General features: G+C 39.2%; 1 protein-coding gene and 1 long non-coding RNA gene across 9 annotated transcripts in view; both read left to right on the forward strand.

The window, feature by feature from the left end:
* Positions 1–9,556: 9,556 nt before the first annotated feature.
* dlx3b (distal-less homeobox 3b) lies at positions 9,557–13,955 on the forward strand. Its single transcript, XM_048560235.2, has 3 exons — positions 9,557–10,027; positions 11,490–11,680; positions 12,697–13,955. The coding sequence occupies exons 1-3, from the start codon at positions 9,694–9,696 to the stop codon at positions 13,000–13,002; spliced, it is 831 nt and encodes a 276-aa protein (XP_048416192.2). The 5' UTR covers positions 9,557–9,693; the 3' UTR covers positions 13,003–13,955.
* A 4,803-nt stretch (positions 13,956–18,758) lies between these two features.
* The window catches only part of LOC125466334 (uncharacterized), an 86,528-nt gene continuing 84,947 nt past the window's right edge, over positions 18,759–20,339 (forward strand). For 3 of the 8 annotated variants that reach the window (XR_007250435.2, XR_009442843.1, XR_009442840.1), the window contains exon 1: positions 18,764–19,028. This is a non-coding gene — a long non-coding RNA (uncharacterized LOC125466334). Of the gene's footprint in view, positions 19,029–20,339 lie in introns of all 8 variants that reach the window. The other 5 variants (XR_007250433.2, XR_009442842.1, XR_007250431.2 and 2 more) reach the window with 4 other exon arrangements.

Here is a 20,339-nt window from a genome sequence, read left to right on the forward strand (position 1 = left end):
CAAACATCATACCCCTTCAGTTGTCTGCAACAAGCAAAATATTGACCTAACTAGACAGCGATTGCAAAAGAAGTGATACAGTGTCTAACATTAGGTGCTATTCTGCAATTGAACAACATTTTATTGTGTTCAGTTCTGGTCGCCTCATTGTAGGAAGGATGTGGAAGCTTTAGAGAGGGCGCAGAGGAGATTTGCTAGAATGCTACCTGGACTGGAGTGCAGGTCTTATGAGGAAAGTTTGAGGGAGCACGGATTTTTCTCATTGGAGTAAAGAAGGACGAGAGGTGACTTAATTAAGATTTGCAAGATGATGAGAGGCATAGATAGTTTGGATAGCCAGAGACTTTTTCCCAGGGTGGAAATGGCTGCTACGAGGGGGCATAATTTTAAGGTGAATGGAGTTAGGCGTAGGGGAGATGTCAGAAGTAGGTTCTTTACACGGAGAGTGGTGGGTGCGTGGACTGTGCTGCCAGTGGTGGTAGCAGAGTCAGATACTTTGGAGGCTTTTAAGTTAATCTTGGATAGGCACATGGATAATAGTAAAATGTAAGGTATGCAGATAAGTTTGATCTTCGAGTAAGATAATAGGTCAGCACAACATCGTGGGAAGAAAGGCCTGTATTGTGCTGTACTGTTCTATGTTCTACGTTTTATTTTTTGCATAATTCTGAGCCTGTGAAGAACTATACTATCAATCAATTTCAGATGATCAGTCCAGTTTATAATACTGTGCACCTGTGTGTCCTGGAAGCCTCCTACATTAACACACAAATGAAAAGAACAGGTGTTGGATTTTTGTAAAAACCTGACTAGATCAATAATATTCTTACAAAAGGAGAAGCTGCCACCCCATGCTGGTACAGCCACTACACTAAGCCTTTGTCCAATGCAATATAGTTGAATTTTAATGACCCAGAACAATAGCAATAGCCACTAAATCAAGCCGTGTACATTATTGCCTGTATCCTGAGAATAGTATTGTTGAATGTAATTTGTTTTTAATCACATGGAGTCCTTTTCTTTGAGTGTTGTGATCTATTCACCACCAATTTCTCTCTGATTTAAAATTACAGTGTTACTAATAAATATAAAACTCTGATGAGGAAAGCTAGAGATACATATGATATCATAGGTTTGCGCTGTACTTTGAGTAATGGTAAACAACACACTGTAAAATATTAAAAATGCGTGGTGGTTCAATAGCCAAATGGGTAAATAACTTAAACTCTGAGGGTAGCACCATTTTTAGAAATACCCTAACACTCAAAAATATCAATATTTTGTTTAAAAAATGTTTGGAACCAATTGCGGAATAGACGAAATACAATATTAACTTAAAGTTTGGAAAACACTACCCATTGTCAACAGCAGGACATTTATTGAGGTGAAATTTAAACCAACTTCCTTGGATCCACTTGCAATAGATTTTAATTTCAAACATTTAGTGACTCCTTTACCATACTGTTAAAAGATATAAAATATTTAAATGAATAGAATTAAAAGAGGATTCACTACAGAAATTACATAGCATCATTATGTAAAGCATCTATGCTATCAGCTTTCAAAGTGAACATTTTAATATGATCTGTGCTTTTTGGAAAAAGCACATTATGTTACTTTCATTGTTGTATGCATTACATCCCAAGCTTCCAAGGAACCTAAAAGCAAAAGTTCACTGTTTCTTTAACCTATATGTGGTGGATTTGAAAGCCTCTGAAAACTAACTCAAAGGCTAAAGAACAGAAACAGGCTCATTGTTAAGGCTTAAAAAAAACTAATGCTAGCTTGTGCGAAGAAAATAACAAGATGTATTTTGCAGCAAGAAAACCTGCAATCTACTGCAAAAACACAAAGACCCAGACTGAAATGCCATCTGCAGCAGACAATTTCTGCAGTCTCTTTATTCACACTCACTCAATATGGTGCCATTGGAGATCATAATCTAATGCTGGGTTATACTATATCATTTTCCTATTGGTTTCTGTATTCCATGTTAATGGCAATATATCGTTGCTTTGGAATCTCCACACTACCTCCACTCTAATGTTGATTTTCAGCTTCTGGTTGGATCTGTAGAAGCTCTCTCATCATAAACCAGAATGATATGGCTCTATCTCTACTCCAAGATCAAAATACATTATTTGAGGCTCACTCACCAAAACAATGAGAAAGTGTGTGACCATCAGAGATACTGTCCTTTAAATAAGGTGCCAAGCTGATGCCTGCTGTTCAGATGTGTATGTGGCCTCAGGTGAAAAAGAGCAGTAAGTGCTATTTTGCCAAGGTTTATCTCTATGAACACCACTGAACAGAACACCTAGTCATTCATGTCAGAGTTGTTCATAAGAACATGATATGCATAAATTGTTGGCTATCTTTATCTGTACAACATGTCATTTGTTTAAGCTGAAGGTGTTAAGGATGTCAAAAATGTAACATGATTGGAAGAGTTTTCCTTTGCAAATTCATAAAATGTTTTAAGGTAAAAGTGAATAAAATATGTCTTAATCTGAAAAATAAGATAGAGAATAAAATAACGTTTGTATTTTAATTTAAGAAGTCTCTGTTTAGAATGACCAAACAAATTTCCAACCCTCATTGAGGAAGTGATTATTTTAACTTGCATTAATTTACCTTCACTCACTGGTTGCAGTTTAGTGCTGAAGAGCTTTTAGTGTTCAATGAATTGGAAAATGAAGTGTAGAAAATTCCCAAGCCATTAGTTGCACTGGCAGGTCTATTTTGGAGTAAAATTGAGGGGTTACCAATTCTTTGAAGAATACCAAGAACAACTCTTTTGCAGTTGCAATTCTGTTTAAAAGACTAATCAAAAAAATATACAGTGAAGCTACTTTTTATTATGAATTCTTGGACAATGACAAGTTGATTCTTACAATATGGGCTTCATCTGGCTAAGAATTGAGCAGGCTTATCTAAACCAGTCATGTTATATGTTATTTTGAGAGAGGGTTTCATGTTAATACTTTTAGGATTAGTGTCACTTCAATTGAATGTCTGATATGACTTGCAAGTTAACTTAACAAATCATTAAGTTAATACTTTTAAATGCTGAGAATTCTGGACAAAACTTTTAACTACCAGTTGCCAGTTTCTTGCCCAGTAGATGATCAGCAATTGAAAATCAGTGGGGAGAAGAATAGCCCCTTGACTAAAATATTAGTGCTTAGGGTCAGCGATAAAATTTCCAGGGCGTTCTGTAAACAGGTGAGTAATGTATCTGTTTGAAAGAGGGAAGGGGATGGGTTAATATGCAAATCAGGTTGCCTTCAATTTGAAGTGGCTGATTCCAATTTACATGCCCAAATATACAGCGAGGTTGGTGGGGAGGGGGGAGGGATTCATGTGGTGCAGTCGTAGTGTCCCTACTTCTGGCTTAGGAGGATTGCGTTCAATATGTTTGAATAGATTGAGTAGAAAATGTCTACACGGAATATGTGTCATTCACATCCTAGCCATTTGTACAAGGCTTCAAGATGTGCAATCAAAAGCCTTAGAGAGAACAGGAAGCTTTAATTCAGTTTTATCAATGCCACAAGAACCAAACAGTATTCCATATGCTGCTGGTCTGTTTGGGACCATTGCCAGAAACATCAGCCTTGTTTCATAGTCAAAGGTCCCCCAGTTCTGCATGAGAGTCAGCCAATTTTCTTAGCTCTTTTCTCAACTGACAAGCTATTAAATAAGGATTGGGGTTCAAACTGGATCAGGGCTAATGTGAAGTGGGTGCTGTAACAACTTTGAACCCATTTGAAGTGAAATTTAATGGTCACCCCCTTTGCTTTTAAAGTTCCGTGTGCAACTGACAACTGGGTACTTTGCAGTGATTTATTTAATAAAATCTGAACACTGCTGTAATGGAAGCTGTGAATTCCATCAAACTCCTCTGACTCCAGCTGCTGACAGAGTAGCCAGGAGCCACTTATCTAATTGTTCACCACCTCAGCTTCTACAGGTTTAATGGAGACAAGCGGGTGTGACAGGCAGATTGGGGAAAGAAATGGCTAATTCAAAACATATTTTCTAAGCATTCAACTTACATTTTAGAACAAATTCAACACTAAGTGAGTGAGACTTCTCCCATGAATATTTTATCAAAACTGTTGATATTTTAAAAGGGATTGTCCATTTTGTGTCTGTGGCAAAATGAATTTTAGTAAAATTACTGATATGTGGAATTATGCTTTTAAAATTATCTGAGGAAGTATCAGAAGAATTGAATTTCATCTACTCATTCAAAGCAGTGCATGTTTATGAAAATTGTCCTGCATAGAAATAAATCCCTAACTATGAATCTTAGATGGTCATTACTTGGATCACAGAACAAAAATGCCTCACCCCTGGTAGACTCATTATCGTTCTGTATCCAGTTTGATCTTGGTTAAATCCAATGTGACTGAGATGATTCCGATAAAATCAAAAGTGTTTGGGATGAAGAAAATAGTGACTTGTTCTTATGAAATGGTTAAGTTCTCTGTTTTAATTGGGGGTTAACTGTGTTAGAATGAGTGGTCTATAAACTGTGCAGGTTTGTTTTGTTTTCTTTGAACTAAATTAATTTTTCATTCAAGTATTAGACAAAATATTTTTATTGAAACATACAATTTATTTGTTTAGTAGCATTTTATAATGTTGTAAAACACTTGCACTCTGGAAAACTAAAAGTCCTTGAGTCCATTGAATTACCTTTTCTTAGCATTAATTGAAGATAACTAAGTGTGAAGCTGGATGAACACAGCAGGCCAAGCAGCAACTCTGGAGCACGAAAGCTGATGTTTCGGGCCTAGACCCTTCATCTTGGCCCGCTGTGTTCATCCAGCTTCACACTTTGTTATCTTGGATTCTCCAGCATCTGCAGTTCCCATTATCACTTAACGTTAATTGAATATTTTATGCAAATAAATTCAGCAGCCAATTGTTCTTTAAACTGGATCCCATGAACATGAGCAATGGACTGTTTTGTGCACTGAATGGAAAAGAATATTGATGAAGACTTCTTCCTGCTCTTCTTACCACACTTTAAGGATCATTTATGTTTGTAATAGGTGGGTGGGCTGATATTAACACATTAACTGTAGTTCTCTGACTGCACATTGTGTCTTTGGTATCATGTTATCAGCCTAGATCAAGTGTTCAACTGTTTAATTGGAGTATAAACTCAAAGTTGTCTGTCTTTATTGCAACAATGGCTTCTAGTTTGGCCAAACTGTAGTCACATTGAAATTAAAGTCATCTACACCAAGTTTCATTAACAGTTAGTGAGTGTTCTGGGATTATTCTGCATACTGTATTGGTGTGGCAGCCTTAGGTTATACACTATTGTGTGTTTAAATGGCTTTATAATTTATGGAGTTATGTGTACTATAAGTATCAGTCTCATTGGGGCAGTTAGTTTTCTGGTAAGATTAAAAATGTTAGAATTAAGCTTTAAGACTTGGCATTGAGCCAAACATTGCTTATGATGTATTGCAGCAAGGGAGAAACTTAAATAGCGTTCAACTATTTCTTGGGGATGGTCTTACATCTCCGCCAAGTGTATTTTTCATGACTTCAAATCTAAAATCAGCCAAATTTCAAACTGCTTAGAATCAGCTTTTCATGACTATTATGTGTGTCCATATGAACACCCTTACTCCATCTTTTACATGAAACTGAGTGGATAAAACCTGAATATTAGAAACCTGCTATTAACAACAGAAAAGTCCAACATAAAAGAAAATGCTGCGGATGCTGGAAATGCAAAATAGCATCTGCGAATATTGGAAGTTTTCAAGAGCTCAGGAAGCATATTTCACAAAACAAAAGATCATCAACCTGAGAAGTTAACACAGGCATTGTTAACTTGTTGGGGGGTTTGGAACCAGAGGACGTAGTCTCAGGATTAAGAGATGCCAATTTAAGACCAATATGAAGCGGAATTTCTTCCCTCACAGGGTTGAGAGTGTTTGGAAATCCTTGCCACAGAGAGGGGTGGGGACAGAGCCCTTGCGTATATTTAAGGCTGAGATTGATTCTTATCTGGAGTTATGGGGAAGGGGCAGGAAAGTGGACATGGCAAATGTCAGATCAACTACAGGGGAGCAGTCTCAAGTGGCTGATCAGCCGACTCCGCTTCTTACTTCTCATGGTATTTCTTATGGCTTTTTGATTCTTTCACCACATTTGCTGCCGGACCAACAGAAAAAAAACTATAAAAAGTTACATGTAGTCAGGCCCTGAATGATTCAGAAAATGCTAGTGATAGGTCAGGGGCCTGAAACCTCGAGCTACCTTTAATTCTTCTAAATGGTGATCGGTCAAGTGGACTTTTCCAGCTGTTTCTGTTTCTCTTTCATCAGTCATAGCATTCCAATCTCTGTAACTCCGATTGTGACGATATTTCTGGAAAAAGAACATTAGACCACTAGGCAGCACCTACCAAAAAAAAAGTTATCAGTTCGGACTGATTACGTCTCTCGCTGCAGTTGCCAATTGGGCAGCTAAATATTCAAAACGCAGTGAATAACTCAGCAGGTGCGGCAGTATCTGTGGAGAGAGACACAGTTAATGTTTAGAGTCCGAAATAACTTCTCAACAGATTTTATCAGAAATAATGGGAACGGCAGATGCTGGAGAATTCCAAGATAATAAAATGTGAGGCTGGATGGATACAGCAGGCCAAGCAGCATCTCAGGAGCACAAAAGCTGACGTTTCGGGCCTAGGCCCTTTCATCTGATGCCAATTCTGCTCCTAATCGAAAATAAAGTGAAATAACTATACATAGAACAAAAGAAGCAGTGGGGGCTGAAGTCCGATGTTGGCGGCTAGCTAATTACGCCAAATCCGAACAAATTACTTCTGCACAGTTCTGACGAACGGTCACTGGGCTCAAAGGTTAATCCGGTTTCTCTCGCTACAGATGTTGCCAGACCTGCTGAGTTTCTCCAGCAATTTCTGCTTTTGTTTCAGACAACTTCGCGAATTTTGTTGACGTTAGAAATCACGAATAGCATCACGAATAATCTCCCTCCCCTGGTCAGGCCCATAGATTCTACCTCTTGCGTTCATGTACCATCATCGAGCAAACAGCCACATTATTCAAGCTCATTGTACCACAGGCGTGCACATGCTCTCGGGTATTAATAAGCGTTGTACCCAGCATACAGCCTGTCACTGTCTAACAATACCGTACACAGTTTCAGGGTCACTTTTCGGGATATATCGGAGGTTTAATAACTTTCTCATCATATCTAACTGAGCCCTGACGACATTAAGACGCAACGGATGTCAATTTTTCAGTGTTTAAAGGAATTTGAAAGTTTCTGATGAAGGGTTACCGAACTCGAAACGTTAACTCTGCTTTCTCTGCAAAGATGTTGCCAGGCCTGTTGAGTTTCTCCAGCATTTTCTGTTTTTAAAATATATAAAACATAAGACAGTACAGTTCAGAAACAGGCCCTTCGGTCCACCAGGTCTGTTTACTTCAGATCTCCCGCAATATTTTCTGTTTTATTTTAAAATTTAAAAGGTGATCTGTTAAAATATTTGACTAAGCCGCGTTCGGGTGTACGAGGCTTTCTGTCTGCTAGATAATAGTGGCGGCAAGATTGCTTATCATGAACGTTTGCTGCAGACAGATCAAAAATAAACGAAGCTAAAATTACGAATCAGCGAATTACAAATATATTTAAAATATTGGAGAGTCCAATTCTGTACGGAGGAAACACTAGATGGCACCATTGTATATAGAATAACGTGATTCATCAGCCAGAATCGTTGACTTTCAACTCAAAATCCCAACGTCACAAGTATCCTTAGAAAATTCGTTACTCGAAATATCAGGTGTACTTTAACTTGCAGTGCAAACGTTTTTTTCTGCAGTAGCATTTTCAAAGAACGGGCTTTAAATGATGCATGCAATGTTATCGGGAGTTGAAGCAATATAACCTAACTTTGTACGGTGTTTTCTACCTGAAGTAACCACCGCATGATCTACAAAGAACACAAACGCATTTCAATTTGTCTTGTATTTGATTATAATCCGCCTGTAATATGAAATATTGCTTTGAGGTCCGGGGAATGAGAAATAGTTTGAAAAATGTGCATTTGAAATAAGTTAAAAATGAAAAAGAAACCGTCAAGTTCAACATCAGTTAAGAGTCAGAATTCTTCCTTTTTCAGCTTTACGAACCAAAAACGGAGAAGCCATGAAAATGTTTCCTGCCAATTTTCTGCATTACCTTTACATTCATGTATAGTTTGATGTGAAATATTACCAGATAAATGATTATGTGGCAATTTGTAGGATTTGTCAGTCTGCATTGAGCGCATCTGAAAATCGCCAGCCGGCCTTTTCTCTCAAAGTTTGTATTAATCACTTTCAAAGTTCAGCCCGTTTGTTTTTGTGGAAGTTTATTTCGCTTCATTCACTTTGAACCCGAGTTATTCAAGTTCTGCTCAAAGCTCACAAAGCGAAGAGATCTTTCTGGGGGAGCAGGATCGATTCTGCGCGAGGTTCATTTGCCTCAATCTGCTGGTCCCCCAGGTAAACAACGAGTCACCCTGACGGCATCTCCGTCCACACGGCGCCGCTGGTTGCTGTCACTGCGTCGGGGGCATATTCAGTCGGGGTGGAGGGGGACCTTTACTCGGCACCTTCCCAGTGAGTCACCATGTTTCCCAGCGGTTTGCAGCGTGTTGGGACTCACTGTGGAAGGGTGTTTCGCAAAGCAAGAAAGGTGGAGACATTCTGTAAGTGTGTGTGTGTGTGTTCTTATATATTTCATTTTACGGCGTCTGAAACCATGGTAAAACCAGCAACACAGGTTAGACCACACCCAGGTCCTTGTAACCAAAAATACTGGGTTGAGAGGCTGGAGATGGTTTTGGGGTAATATGCGGCACTGCATTTAAAAGAAAACAGAATTTGAGTTAGTGTAAGTTAAAGTTGATGGTCGCAGATTAAAGGATTTGGATATTTGTATGATCCAATTTGTATCAGTTGTATCAGGTTTTTCTTGTAAAATTTAGCTTAAAGCCTGTTTTAGCTCCACTCCATAAACTTTGAACATATAGACATGACAATGACCCCCACCGAATGTGTCCTGAACACGAGCGAGCAAGCCATCTCTCGCGTCGCTGTCTATTTTTACAGTATTTGACTTTTTTTTACAGTGATGTAGAAAGTCAAGCCGGCGCTACCACGCCACCCCACCCCAAGTAGGTCGAGTCTCACCCTTTTTTGTCTCTCTCTCTCTAAGAAATCAAACCAGAGTTACAAACGGCCAAGTGCCAGTCGGAACTTGTTTCGAGTTCTGTTTAAATTCTTCAAGCCCCTCCAAATGAATGCTTGGAGGGAGCATCCGCGCAAAAAAAAAAGGCAGACACTTTTAATAGTTGAGGAAGAGCGATAATAGACTTGGCTCCACAAATATGAGCGTGGGAAGTCTGAAAAACTTGGACTGCTTTTCTCGGCGACATCTGTGGAACCAATAAGCTTCCTGTATCCACCCTTCGGTTCCATATAATTAGGGGTTTAACCACGCCGGGCTTGTTAGGTTACATCAGTTTGCTTTGAGTTGCAGTCGCTGTAAGGATCTCCTCCTCGGCGCTCAGTGATGTGTGCATAGTCTGAGCTTTGTTTTTTTTTAAAGTCGATTTTTTTTTCGAAAAAGAGACATTGATCGTTGGGAACAATGAGTGGAACCTATGAGAAGAAGCTGCCTGCTCTCCTCACCGACATGCAGAGTTCTATGGGATGTCACCCAGCCAAAGACTCTCCAACTCTTCCAGAATCGACGGCTACAGATGTTGGCTATTATAATCCGCAATCCTGTCACCCTCAGCACGACTATTACTCGACTTCAGCCTATTCTCAACCCGTGAACCACTATCCGTACCACCAATTTAATCTGAACAATATTCCGGGGCCTGGCTCGTATTCCCAAAAACCCGAGTATGCTTACAGCAATTCGTACCGTCAGTACAGCCATTTCAACAGGGATCCGCAACTAGCAGCGGCCGAAAGAGGTACGGTGTCTGTCGCAAAGATAACTCCAGTCGAACGCCAAGTGCAAACTAATTGCTGCTTAGTCATATATAATGTCGCATTCCCTCGCAGAAGGAGAGACTTGCTGTTTGCATGTTAGAGGGAGATTCTTAGTGTAGTCTTTGTGCGTGAATGTTTATACCTGACGGAATGTTACAGAAAGTGATAATTTATCAGACGCTATAAGGCCCCCTTTATATGAGCTGACATGCCATACAGAAATATCTGCATCAGCATGAAGTGTCTGACTTGACAGACAACAGACATTTTCAATTCACTGTTAAAGGAAGACTGACGCCGCATTAGATCTACAGCAAGGTGCTACTCAACGCTACACTTCACGGTGTCTGGCGCTTTATTAAGGGGTTGTATTGTAATCTTTTGAACCATCCTGATGACCTAAATGTTTTAGGGCACGAAATAATTATAACAATTTCAACCAGGCACATTTGACAATATCAACCAATGAATGATAATCCAAAGTATCTGAGAAAGTTAAGACAAGTTCACGAATAAATTCAAGCATATTACTTTTATTTGCTCGTCAGTGTTACTTAAGAGTTATTAAAAGTGCATGCTCGTTATGTATGCAAGGGCTTGGTAGAGCAGATTAGCTCTTTACAATAACAATTGAACCTAACAGGGCTGCGAGACCAGAAGCTAGACAGCGTACTGAGTTCGAGCTGATGTTAAGACCAAATTGTTTTCTGCATTTGATCAGAATGAATTTGCTTTGTTCAGTCTGAGGTGCACTGCTCTCTTGCTAGCTTGGGAAGCATCAGTGTGACAAACGTACATTATAGTCAGGCAAATTTGAGTGTTAATTTCTGGTCGGGGATGATGCATCCTGGCACAGTTCTAAAATGGATGAATACACGTTACCAAATCAAAGCTGGTCACATCATTTCAAATTGCACACAGTAAAGATTATCCCCAGTCCACCATCCTTATTTGGACGCTGGACAATTTCATTGTGTCAGGTCTTCATTAATCCTGTCATAATTTAATACTATACATATAAAACGTAAAGCCTAAGTAAACAAAATTATACCGTATATGAATGACATGGAAAACATGATTAGGGATTTCACTATTCAAATGAGGTAATAATCTTGTAATAATAATTAGCAGCCACTTCCCACTTTCCGTAATAGTACCACACAAGGAATCATTGGCTAAACTAGTAGAATAACAAACTGAGCTTTGAAAATATCTATGACACCAGTCACATATTCAAGTTGTGTTCTTATGTTTTAAAGAATTCTGTATCCCCTTTTGATTTATTTTACATTTGTATTTTGGATTGAGAAGGAAGAAAGGAGAACTTTGTTTTTGCCTAGTCTGAATTCTGAATTGCTGCATTGTGTTTTCTTTTCATGATGGGGAGACTCAATCATTCTGTGAGACCATGTTTAACATGTTTTTCTTTGGCATATGCTTAAGTTTCAGTGAAAGAAGAACCAGAGCCTGAAGTGCGAATTGTGAATGGAAAACCTAAAAAGATTCGCAAGCCCAGGACAATATACTCGAGTTTCCAGCTGGCAGCTCTGCAGAAACGCTTCCAAAAGGCACAGTATCTGGCATTACCTGAGCGGGCAGAACTGGCAGCCTCTCTGGGACTTACACAAACACAGGTATGCTCTATTCACAGTACCGGTGCACCCACTGCCTTTACATCAGTACCCTTGGGCTAAGGCTTAACCTGGGAGGGTGCAATAAGTATCTGGAGTGATTGCTCCACACCCGCTTTACTGCTGAGACAAGTCATCTTTCTTTCCACACTGGCTTACAAACAGGTATACTAGCAACAGACACTATGTTACCTGAGGTGGTGGGATACTTTCAAGTTTTCTCGCTATGTTTGTTTCTGTGACTATTTCTCACAATTATGCACTACCATGCTTATGCATCCATTGCCTTTTTGAGAAGTATTCAATTACTTATGCAATTTTACATTTTTCACTGTAGGTCTTGTTTCTTTTTCACTGATTGATCATTGCCATCATTTTGCTACTGGAAAGGATGAAATGGTGTAATGTTGACACTGGAAAGCTGTTATGTGCAGTTTGCCAAGTAAATTCATGATCAGACATTAATTGAATACTACAGTTTTAAAATAGCAAATTTACTAAATAAGTGACAAAAAGAGATTTAGAAATATCTCACGTTGTGCCTACCAGCAATCACGTGTAGTTCTCCGTAAAACAGAAGATAAAAAGTATCAAGGCAACAGTATGAAAATAGTTCAAATAAACATATTTCAAAAACCTTAAAAATGTGTTTTCCATATTTCTCTCCTCTGTGTTTGAATGGGGAGGGATGTTGCATGAGATTGGATCGATACTGATTAAAGAAGAGCATCTATGGAGTAAAGGAATTTATTCCATCATGATCAATTTTAAGTACTTTGAAAGAATACAGGAATTAAATAAAAGTACTACAGATTGAAAACTGAAAGAAATGTCCTTTCATCTCAACAAACATGGAGAGGCAAAACTTTCCCATAGTAATGGTTATACTTATGTATTTCTGAGAAGTAATTCTTTTTGATGGCACCTTTTTTAAATATTTACTTGCTTTCTCTATTACACTAAATAACAAAGTCTTAATCACAAGTTACATTTTTAAAATTTCTTTCCTGCCTACTCAGGTGAAAATCTGGTTTCAGAACAGGAGGTCCAAGTTTAAGAAGTTGTACAAAAATGGAGAGCTCACAATGGAGCACAGTCCTAACAACAGCGACTCGATGGCATGCAATTCACCTCCTTCTCCAGCCGTTTGGGAGAGCCACAATTCAACTAGGAACCCCATTCAACACCAAACCCCTCATAATTCATCTCAGAACTACCTGGAAGACTTTAATCATTGGTACCCACCCCACCCCTCAGGCTCTCACTTAACAGCAACAAACTCACTGCACCAGCCACCACCTCAGAGTACTGGAGCAGTCTATTAAAACTTTTATTTTTACTTCAAAACCCTTGAAACATTTGAACTTTTGATCTCTTGCTGTTTTGGAAAATGACAACAACAACTTGCGTCTATATAGCTCCTTTTAGAGAGGGGGGAAAAATATGCCAAAACTCTTCGCAGAAGTGTAAAGATAAGTAAATTACATAGTGAATAAAACTCTACATCCATGCTGCAGAAGAGCCAGGCTATAAATGAACTAAAACCATCAGGAAAATGGAATAAACTTCCAGCATGTACCCCCTTCATTTCTGTAGTAAAGCAAAGCAGATTTGTACATAATACTAAAAACTGTATATGAGGAACAAAATTGGGGTATTTTGTAACTCTGTCAGTTGTCAGATCTCCACTGCACACTGAACTGTTAAAATTTTCTCAGTTTCAGTAACACACAATCTTTTGCATTCCTTTGCCTATGTTTTGTTATATTATTTAAGTTTTTTGATCTATTGGAGTGGTTAAATTATTACTGCCTGTATATTATTAGAGAGTAGTGGCCAGTTTGTTTGATGTAGCAGATATAATGTATCCATTGAACTATGTCCGATGCAGTATGATTTAAAAATATGGCATTCACTGTAAAATGGGAATTCAGTTTGCAATAGACAAAATGATGGAGTATAAACTGTTGACAAAAAGCAGGAACTCTATTTATGATGCTCTGTCAGGGTATCTTTTTCTAAAAGAAAGTGTACATAAAATTTTACACTCCAGCTATAAAGTAATAATTAAGAAAAACCTTGCGGGTAATTTTTAAGGATATATGTGACACTGGGAGGAACTCCTCAAAATCATGAAAATTTCATTGCAACTTCAGCTTGTAAAGAATGTCCAAGAAGTACCAACCTCTGTTGTAACTTACACTCTGTTTTGTAATAAATCTTTTAAATGCTTGTTTGACTATGTCCTTGAGAATGTTAATAATAATAAAAAAGTCATCATTCCACAGCTTGCTTTTACATTCTTTATTTAGGAAGTAGAAATGATGACAACTTGAAATCTATTGAGAAGGTGGCTTATGCTAAACTGAACTCAGTGATTGGAACCCCCGTTTTGACACTGGTCTTTCTTTCTGAATCACCACAAAATATTTAAATGTTTACATTTCCACTGAAGTTGCTTTTTAATCGGAGTACCATCTCCGACATGTTTTTACTATTGTACACGTTCTGAAGTAACAATAGGCAGGATGGTGACCCAAAGTTACGCCTGCATTTTACCGAGATTGAATGTTTTCGAAATGTGACTAAGAGATGGGTAACTTTACGGAATAGGCCCCTCTTCTCAAACAGGGCTGAATGAAATATTAAAACACATATGAAAACCAGCGAGAACTCCACATAAGGGCAGCATATGGAAAGTAAATAGTTAAACGTACACCCATCTCCAGCTATTAAAGGCAGTTTGGTTTGAGGGCTGCGTGCAAAAGCTCTATAGGCGACAGCCAGGCAGACATTCTGGAGACACTGAGTTGCGTGGAGCAGGATTTTATTAGGCACGACTGCCAGAAAAAAAACTGCTCCATCGCCTGGGGTTAATATCGTGCTAGAGCTCACATACCAGCAAGTGCATCAAAGCTGTTGCAATTGCCAGGCTGACTACAACAGGAGCTGCCTGATTTAACCCTATTCTTACCGAACTCAACAACCGAATATAGTAGAGGTCCGCATTTACAATGAAAAGGCTGCGGCTTCCAGTGAAGGGGAGTCGGAATGTAAGGAGTTGGTACTTGCAAGCGAACTTGGAGTGAAAAAGATTTCCAGTGACAAAGTTCACCACCCATGCCCGTGCCTGGTGTATTGCAGCAAAGCTAATATTTGGTTTGGAAATGTATTTAGATAAATTTCACTATCAGCAGGTAGTTCTAAACAATTCCCTGTGTAAGCGGCGAATCCAAATGTGACTTGAGATCCCATGGTAATAACGACGCTGATGCATTTTACTGCACAGCATCGTTGAACAGTCTTACTGCTCAAGTTTCAGCCTTGCGGAAGAAAATAAAGCCAAGAGGGTTTCTAATGTAGAACTAGGACAACAAATGCCATTGCTTTCATTACCAAAACGGTATATAGTTGAAATTTCACCATGCATTTGTTTCGAATGGAAGCGTTTGGTAGCGTATATCTATAGTACTCGTTCTGTACATAAACAGATCCACGGTGGTCTATTTCATACAATTCCATAGAATAGTTACCCTGATTTCACCATCGGTGTACCTGCATAAAAGGTGGACAGTTCATGTTGTATTCGAACTTACAAGCGGGCCGTGTCCCATTGCGAATTCGTGTAAGTCCCTACTATTTACAAGTGAGTTTGTGAGTCAAGGTTATTTTTCGCTATTTGTGTACATAAAGCGAGCAATAGCTAAGGCTGAGTAACAGGCACGCAGCGTTAGGAAATATCTTAGGTAGTAATTAAAAAACACATGACGAAATCCTAAAAGCGGCATCCTCGCCATAATTGAAGGGAATGTGTATGTGTGCCTGTGTGTCATGTTGCAAAATATACTACGTGTTGATAAGTTGGGAGAACCTCAAAGAGAGATTCGAAACTTTGAGGGACGCACTGGTTGCGTTGGGTGTACTGGTGCCAAAAGGTACCACTGATTTCCCTGTGCTATCAATGGCTATGCCCTATCAAGTTAATATCTCCAGCTATTCCACTAAATCTTACATAGAATCCCTCCAGGAAAGGCGATATCACTGTTGAATGAATCGTTTCTGTTTCAGTCGATAGCAACAGCTGTAAAAATCAGGTGGAAATCCATAGATCAAAAGAATGGAATTGTTTGGCTCGACCCTATGCAAGGACTGCGGTCGTGGAGAATGCGATGAACATCAATTACAGGCTGCAGTTAAAATACAATGCTCAGTTATCAGTCATCATTATGAAGCATACAGACATATTGGTTGAAAATTATCTCTGATCACATTACATATTGTTATGTAGCCCAATAGCTACATACAGACATTGCGATGGATGTTGCGTACAGAATTCTATCAAATGCACACACCTTGCCTAGTGAGGTAAATGGTCCACCTACTGGAACTGATCGAAGAAATTAACATCACTTCACGTTCATTTAATGTAAATGCATCGTCGTGCTATTTCTTTTTCTTGAAAGAAAACGCTCTTGCAAGTATGTACAATTATATGTGGAGACCGGGAGAACTCGAGCGAAATATTTTTGCAGACCGCTGACAGAATTTCGTAGACAACGTCTGAGACGCTTTAGAAATGCCCCCATATTGTTTCGGAAACTTCATAATTCCCCCGCCAATCTGCAAAAATGGCAAAAACTCAAGTTATGTTGCTCCCATAACCATACAATAAAGTATCTTTAAGACGCCGTCGCTGTGGAAATGCAGAACAGTTTAATGGAGTTTCTTTAATGGAATCGGTTGTACCAAATTTCATCTATTGTCATCCCCTGTACTTCCTAGGTATTGCAGTTCGCACAAAGTTAACTCAAAAGGAGCTCCATAAGCTCACATTGCGGCCGGGAAATGAAGTGTTTTGTTGTTATTAGAAACAAAAAAAAACAGGAGATGCCGGAAAAGCTCCGCAGGTCTGGCAGCATCTGTGGAGAGAAATCAGGGTAAACGTTTTGGATCCAGTGACCCTGTCTCAGAACTGGGTCCCCAATTTCTGTTTTTGTTTCTGATTTCCAGTATCCACGGTTTTAATTTTATTTACACCTTACGTATATTTTAAATCTCAATTTCGGAAAGCAACGCTCCCACCGTGAATACCTTGTCAGCTTTCACCATAGTTCGCATCCAAAGAACAGAAAAGCCTTTCTTAAATAAATGTACCTCTATTTCTTTGATATTTTTCTCGATTCGAGAAACACTAATTGCCGGTTTGTTAAATCAGACTGGTGCGACAGTCACAACAACGCACTCCTGCTTGGATATTTTAAGTCCATAACACATGAATTTCAAAATCAGCAAATACATTCATTTTTGTTCTTGAACATTATCCAAAGTCTGTCTATGAGTCAGAAGGTTACAATCCGCTCACCTTATTTTGTGATAGAATTTTAGATGACTTTATCTGACAATTCGCGTTTGAAGGGATAGAAAATAAATGAACATTCGCTAAAATATTATTTAAATGTGGTTTCTTTGAATAATATATAAGAATTCATTTCTGCACAGCAAAATGTGTAAATATGTCGAAAATGAATTATGTTGCAAATACATTGGTTCCAAGCGCACTTGCAGACCAGTGTGTAAATGCATGGTGCTTCGTCCAGTACGCAAAGGAATTGACACTTTACGCCGTGTTTACTGGCTCTAATTGATGCTACCCAGTGGTGGAAGGAGGGTAAAATCGTTTAAAATTGACACACCAAAAAGGTGGAGGCTATCTAAACCCTGGCATTTTACGTGACACAGATAGAGGGAGCAGTGGACTGCAGTCGTCTCGGTGAGAATGCCAAAGATAGCTGTTTTCAAAAGGACGCTTTGCAGTACAAAGAGCAGCTCGTCAACACTTTGGTTAGAACCATGATTTAAAAAATACAGCCCGCCCATTGACAGAGAGAAAGTGAAACTGGCGCGGGTGGGTTTCTTCGTGGGGTGGGTGGCTTTGGGGGCTGAGGAAAGGGAAAATGCATAATTGGAAATAGGTTAAAGCTTCAGTTTCTTTGTTGCAAAATGCCCGTGATTTCAAATATTGCCGATGCTGCACTTACAGCATTCATGTTGTGCGACAGGAGTTGAAGGGAAGCAAGCAGTGTATCCAATTTCAGTACAAGGTGTGCATGTTAAATAAGACATAGACGGAATATAATAGCATTCTGAAATCATTACATAACATTTAGCATGTAACATCGTCCCTAAGAGCAATAATTAAATGTAACCCTTTGCGGACTGAAAGGCACAATTTGCATTCAATTATATTCCTCAGCCTGGGAACTACGATATTGTAATGAATCCCCTTGTACTGCTATAGCGTTGATTCAGTTAAAGCGAAGAACTGACAATCCCAAACATGATGCCAGCATTCTGTGCAGAGCTGCCCGCTTGTAGTCTGTGGAAAGTTAAAACGAAACCCAGTCTAACAGCCTTGTCCAACTGAACATATCGTACGATTCGGGTCGGGAGTTGAAGTCTGCCCCCACACCCCCTACACACACACACACCCGAGTCTGCACTCACGCTTTCGGCGGAAAAGAAACACCGAGATCTGCCGAGGCGGAATGTTATTATATGCGATTCAAAACCCTATCTTTAGGCTTCAAAGCGAACAGCAGAATTTCATTCACAATGCCGGAGCCCTGTTTGACCCCACAACTCTTTTCTGTTTGAACCGTTACAATGGGAAGTATTTCGACAAAGCCCATTGAAAGATCCCTCACCTCACCTTTAAAAAGGCCATTTCCCAACCTCTCTTTTACTCCACACAGAGAAAAGGCGGCATAAATGCCCGGTCTGATTTCGGCTCCTCATTGTGGACAAGCAGTATCCTTCTTAGATTTACTGGAGAATGTGTCCCAGAGGCTCGTAATAATAAAAAAAAATCCGAACTGTAATTATATCTGTACGATTTGTATTCATCAAACAGCCCCAAGTTCGTCAAAGAGAAGAGTAAATAATGAATTCAGTTCTCTGGAGTTCCTAAACCTTTCCAGTAATTATGCTGTTTGGAAGACTATACGTAGGCTGTCCAGATTGGACTGCTATTATTATAATCTCAAGCTTTGAAATTACCTATAATTTGCAAAGATGAGCAATTTCTCTATTCAACACATTTTATCCCATCTCTCGATGAGTAAACATGGCCAGTAATAAAGGCTAATTGAGCTGAGAATATAAAGAGGACGCTGATAGCAGAATTAATTCACACTTGGAGCTTTAACCAGAGCTAGCAGCACCGGCGTTGTTAGCTCCATTTCCTGCACTTTTTTTCCGCATGCATTTCAGGGGAAGAAAATAAAACAGGCTAACAAATTGCCGTTCTGTACAAGCTGCAAAATAATTTCTGAGTAAACACCAGCCACATCAGGTAAGCCCTCGCCTTCGTCTATGCTTCTTGTATTCTCTTAGACAGGATATTTGCTCCAGTGGAGTTAAGAAATATACTGCCCTGTGTATTGAAGGTGTTGTTACATAGAAGGGAGGAATGTTAGGATGCCCAGCAATATCGCAAAGCAACATGTTAAGTTTCGATCTAGGAGACGAGTGTGTGTTCTGCTCACCCCTGTGGTTGCGTGTGGTATGTTTCTTTTGCCCGGAAGGCGTTCGTTTCTTAACGTTTGGCAACCTGATTCAGTATATTATTAATCATGCAATTTTTTTGCATCGGTGGTCGACCCGTTAGCACAGATAGTTCGCTGAAAACAACGGACAGGATAATCGACGAGTTAGTTTTTCAAAGGACGTTAACTGTTGATTGCGGGGCTCAATGGAGGTTCTTTTCTTTAAAAGAAACTAAGCTACCTTGATTACATCAGCCAAGATCCATGTTTTGAAATAATTCCACACCCACTTATGATTCCCTTGTGTGCTCCATTCACCCATTTACCCTAAAGGTATTGGGTGTACTGGGGCATAATCTGCAGCCACCACTCCCCTCCCTCTTACCAAACTGGTTTGTTGATACAGTATTTGCTGAGTATTCCAGTGCATGAAAATTGCTTGCAGGCCTGGTGGTATAAATGTTTAGGCCAAACCGAACTCACCAGCCAGGTCACTTGAAAATATATTGAAGAGGGACATGTATAAGATTTAAAATATTTTAAGACCGAATATGCCATAATCAACAAAAAGGATGCGTTTTAGTGATATTTTGTATGCATTAACAGAAGAGCGTGCACTTACACGGACAAATAAAACACACCAGAACGATGATTTTATCTTTCACTTGGCTTTGGCTTGACTATTTTGTAGCTCAGCCATCAATTTAGACCCAATGACACTGGATTCACTTTATCGTCGTGTCATTTGATGGAGTTGGCGGGAAGAAAGGGGCGGGTTGGCGGTGGGGTGGGAGGGTGTTAGGTGATACTTTTTTTCCCTACAAGGCAGTGAAAGTTAGGAGATAATAAAATTTCACTGAAGTGTTCAGCAATTTCCTATTAAATAGTCTACAACGGCTTGTCCAGATTGGCATGAAATGCCTATTACTGAAGCGAACTATTGTCTGCTCGATTCGCTAATTCTATACTGTATTTGCGGCATTTGTGTTGCCGATTTCCTAGTTCGCTGTTTAAAAAAAACTATCGATCCAATCCTATTTCTTTTGTACATATATTCCTTTATCAGTATTTTACTGATTACAATATACACCTGCAAGTAATTTAGCTAATAACAACTC

The sequence above is a fragment of the Stegostoma tigrinum genome, chromosome 31, assembly GCF_030684315.1.
Source record: "Stegostoma tigrinum isolate sSteTig4 chromosome 31, sSteTig4.hap1, whole genome shotgun sequence".
Taxonomy (NCBI): domain Eukaryota; kingdom Metazoa; phylum Chordata; class Chondrichthyes; order Orectolobiformes; family Stegostomatidae; genus Stegostoma; species Stegostoma tigrinum.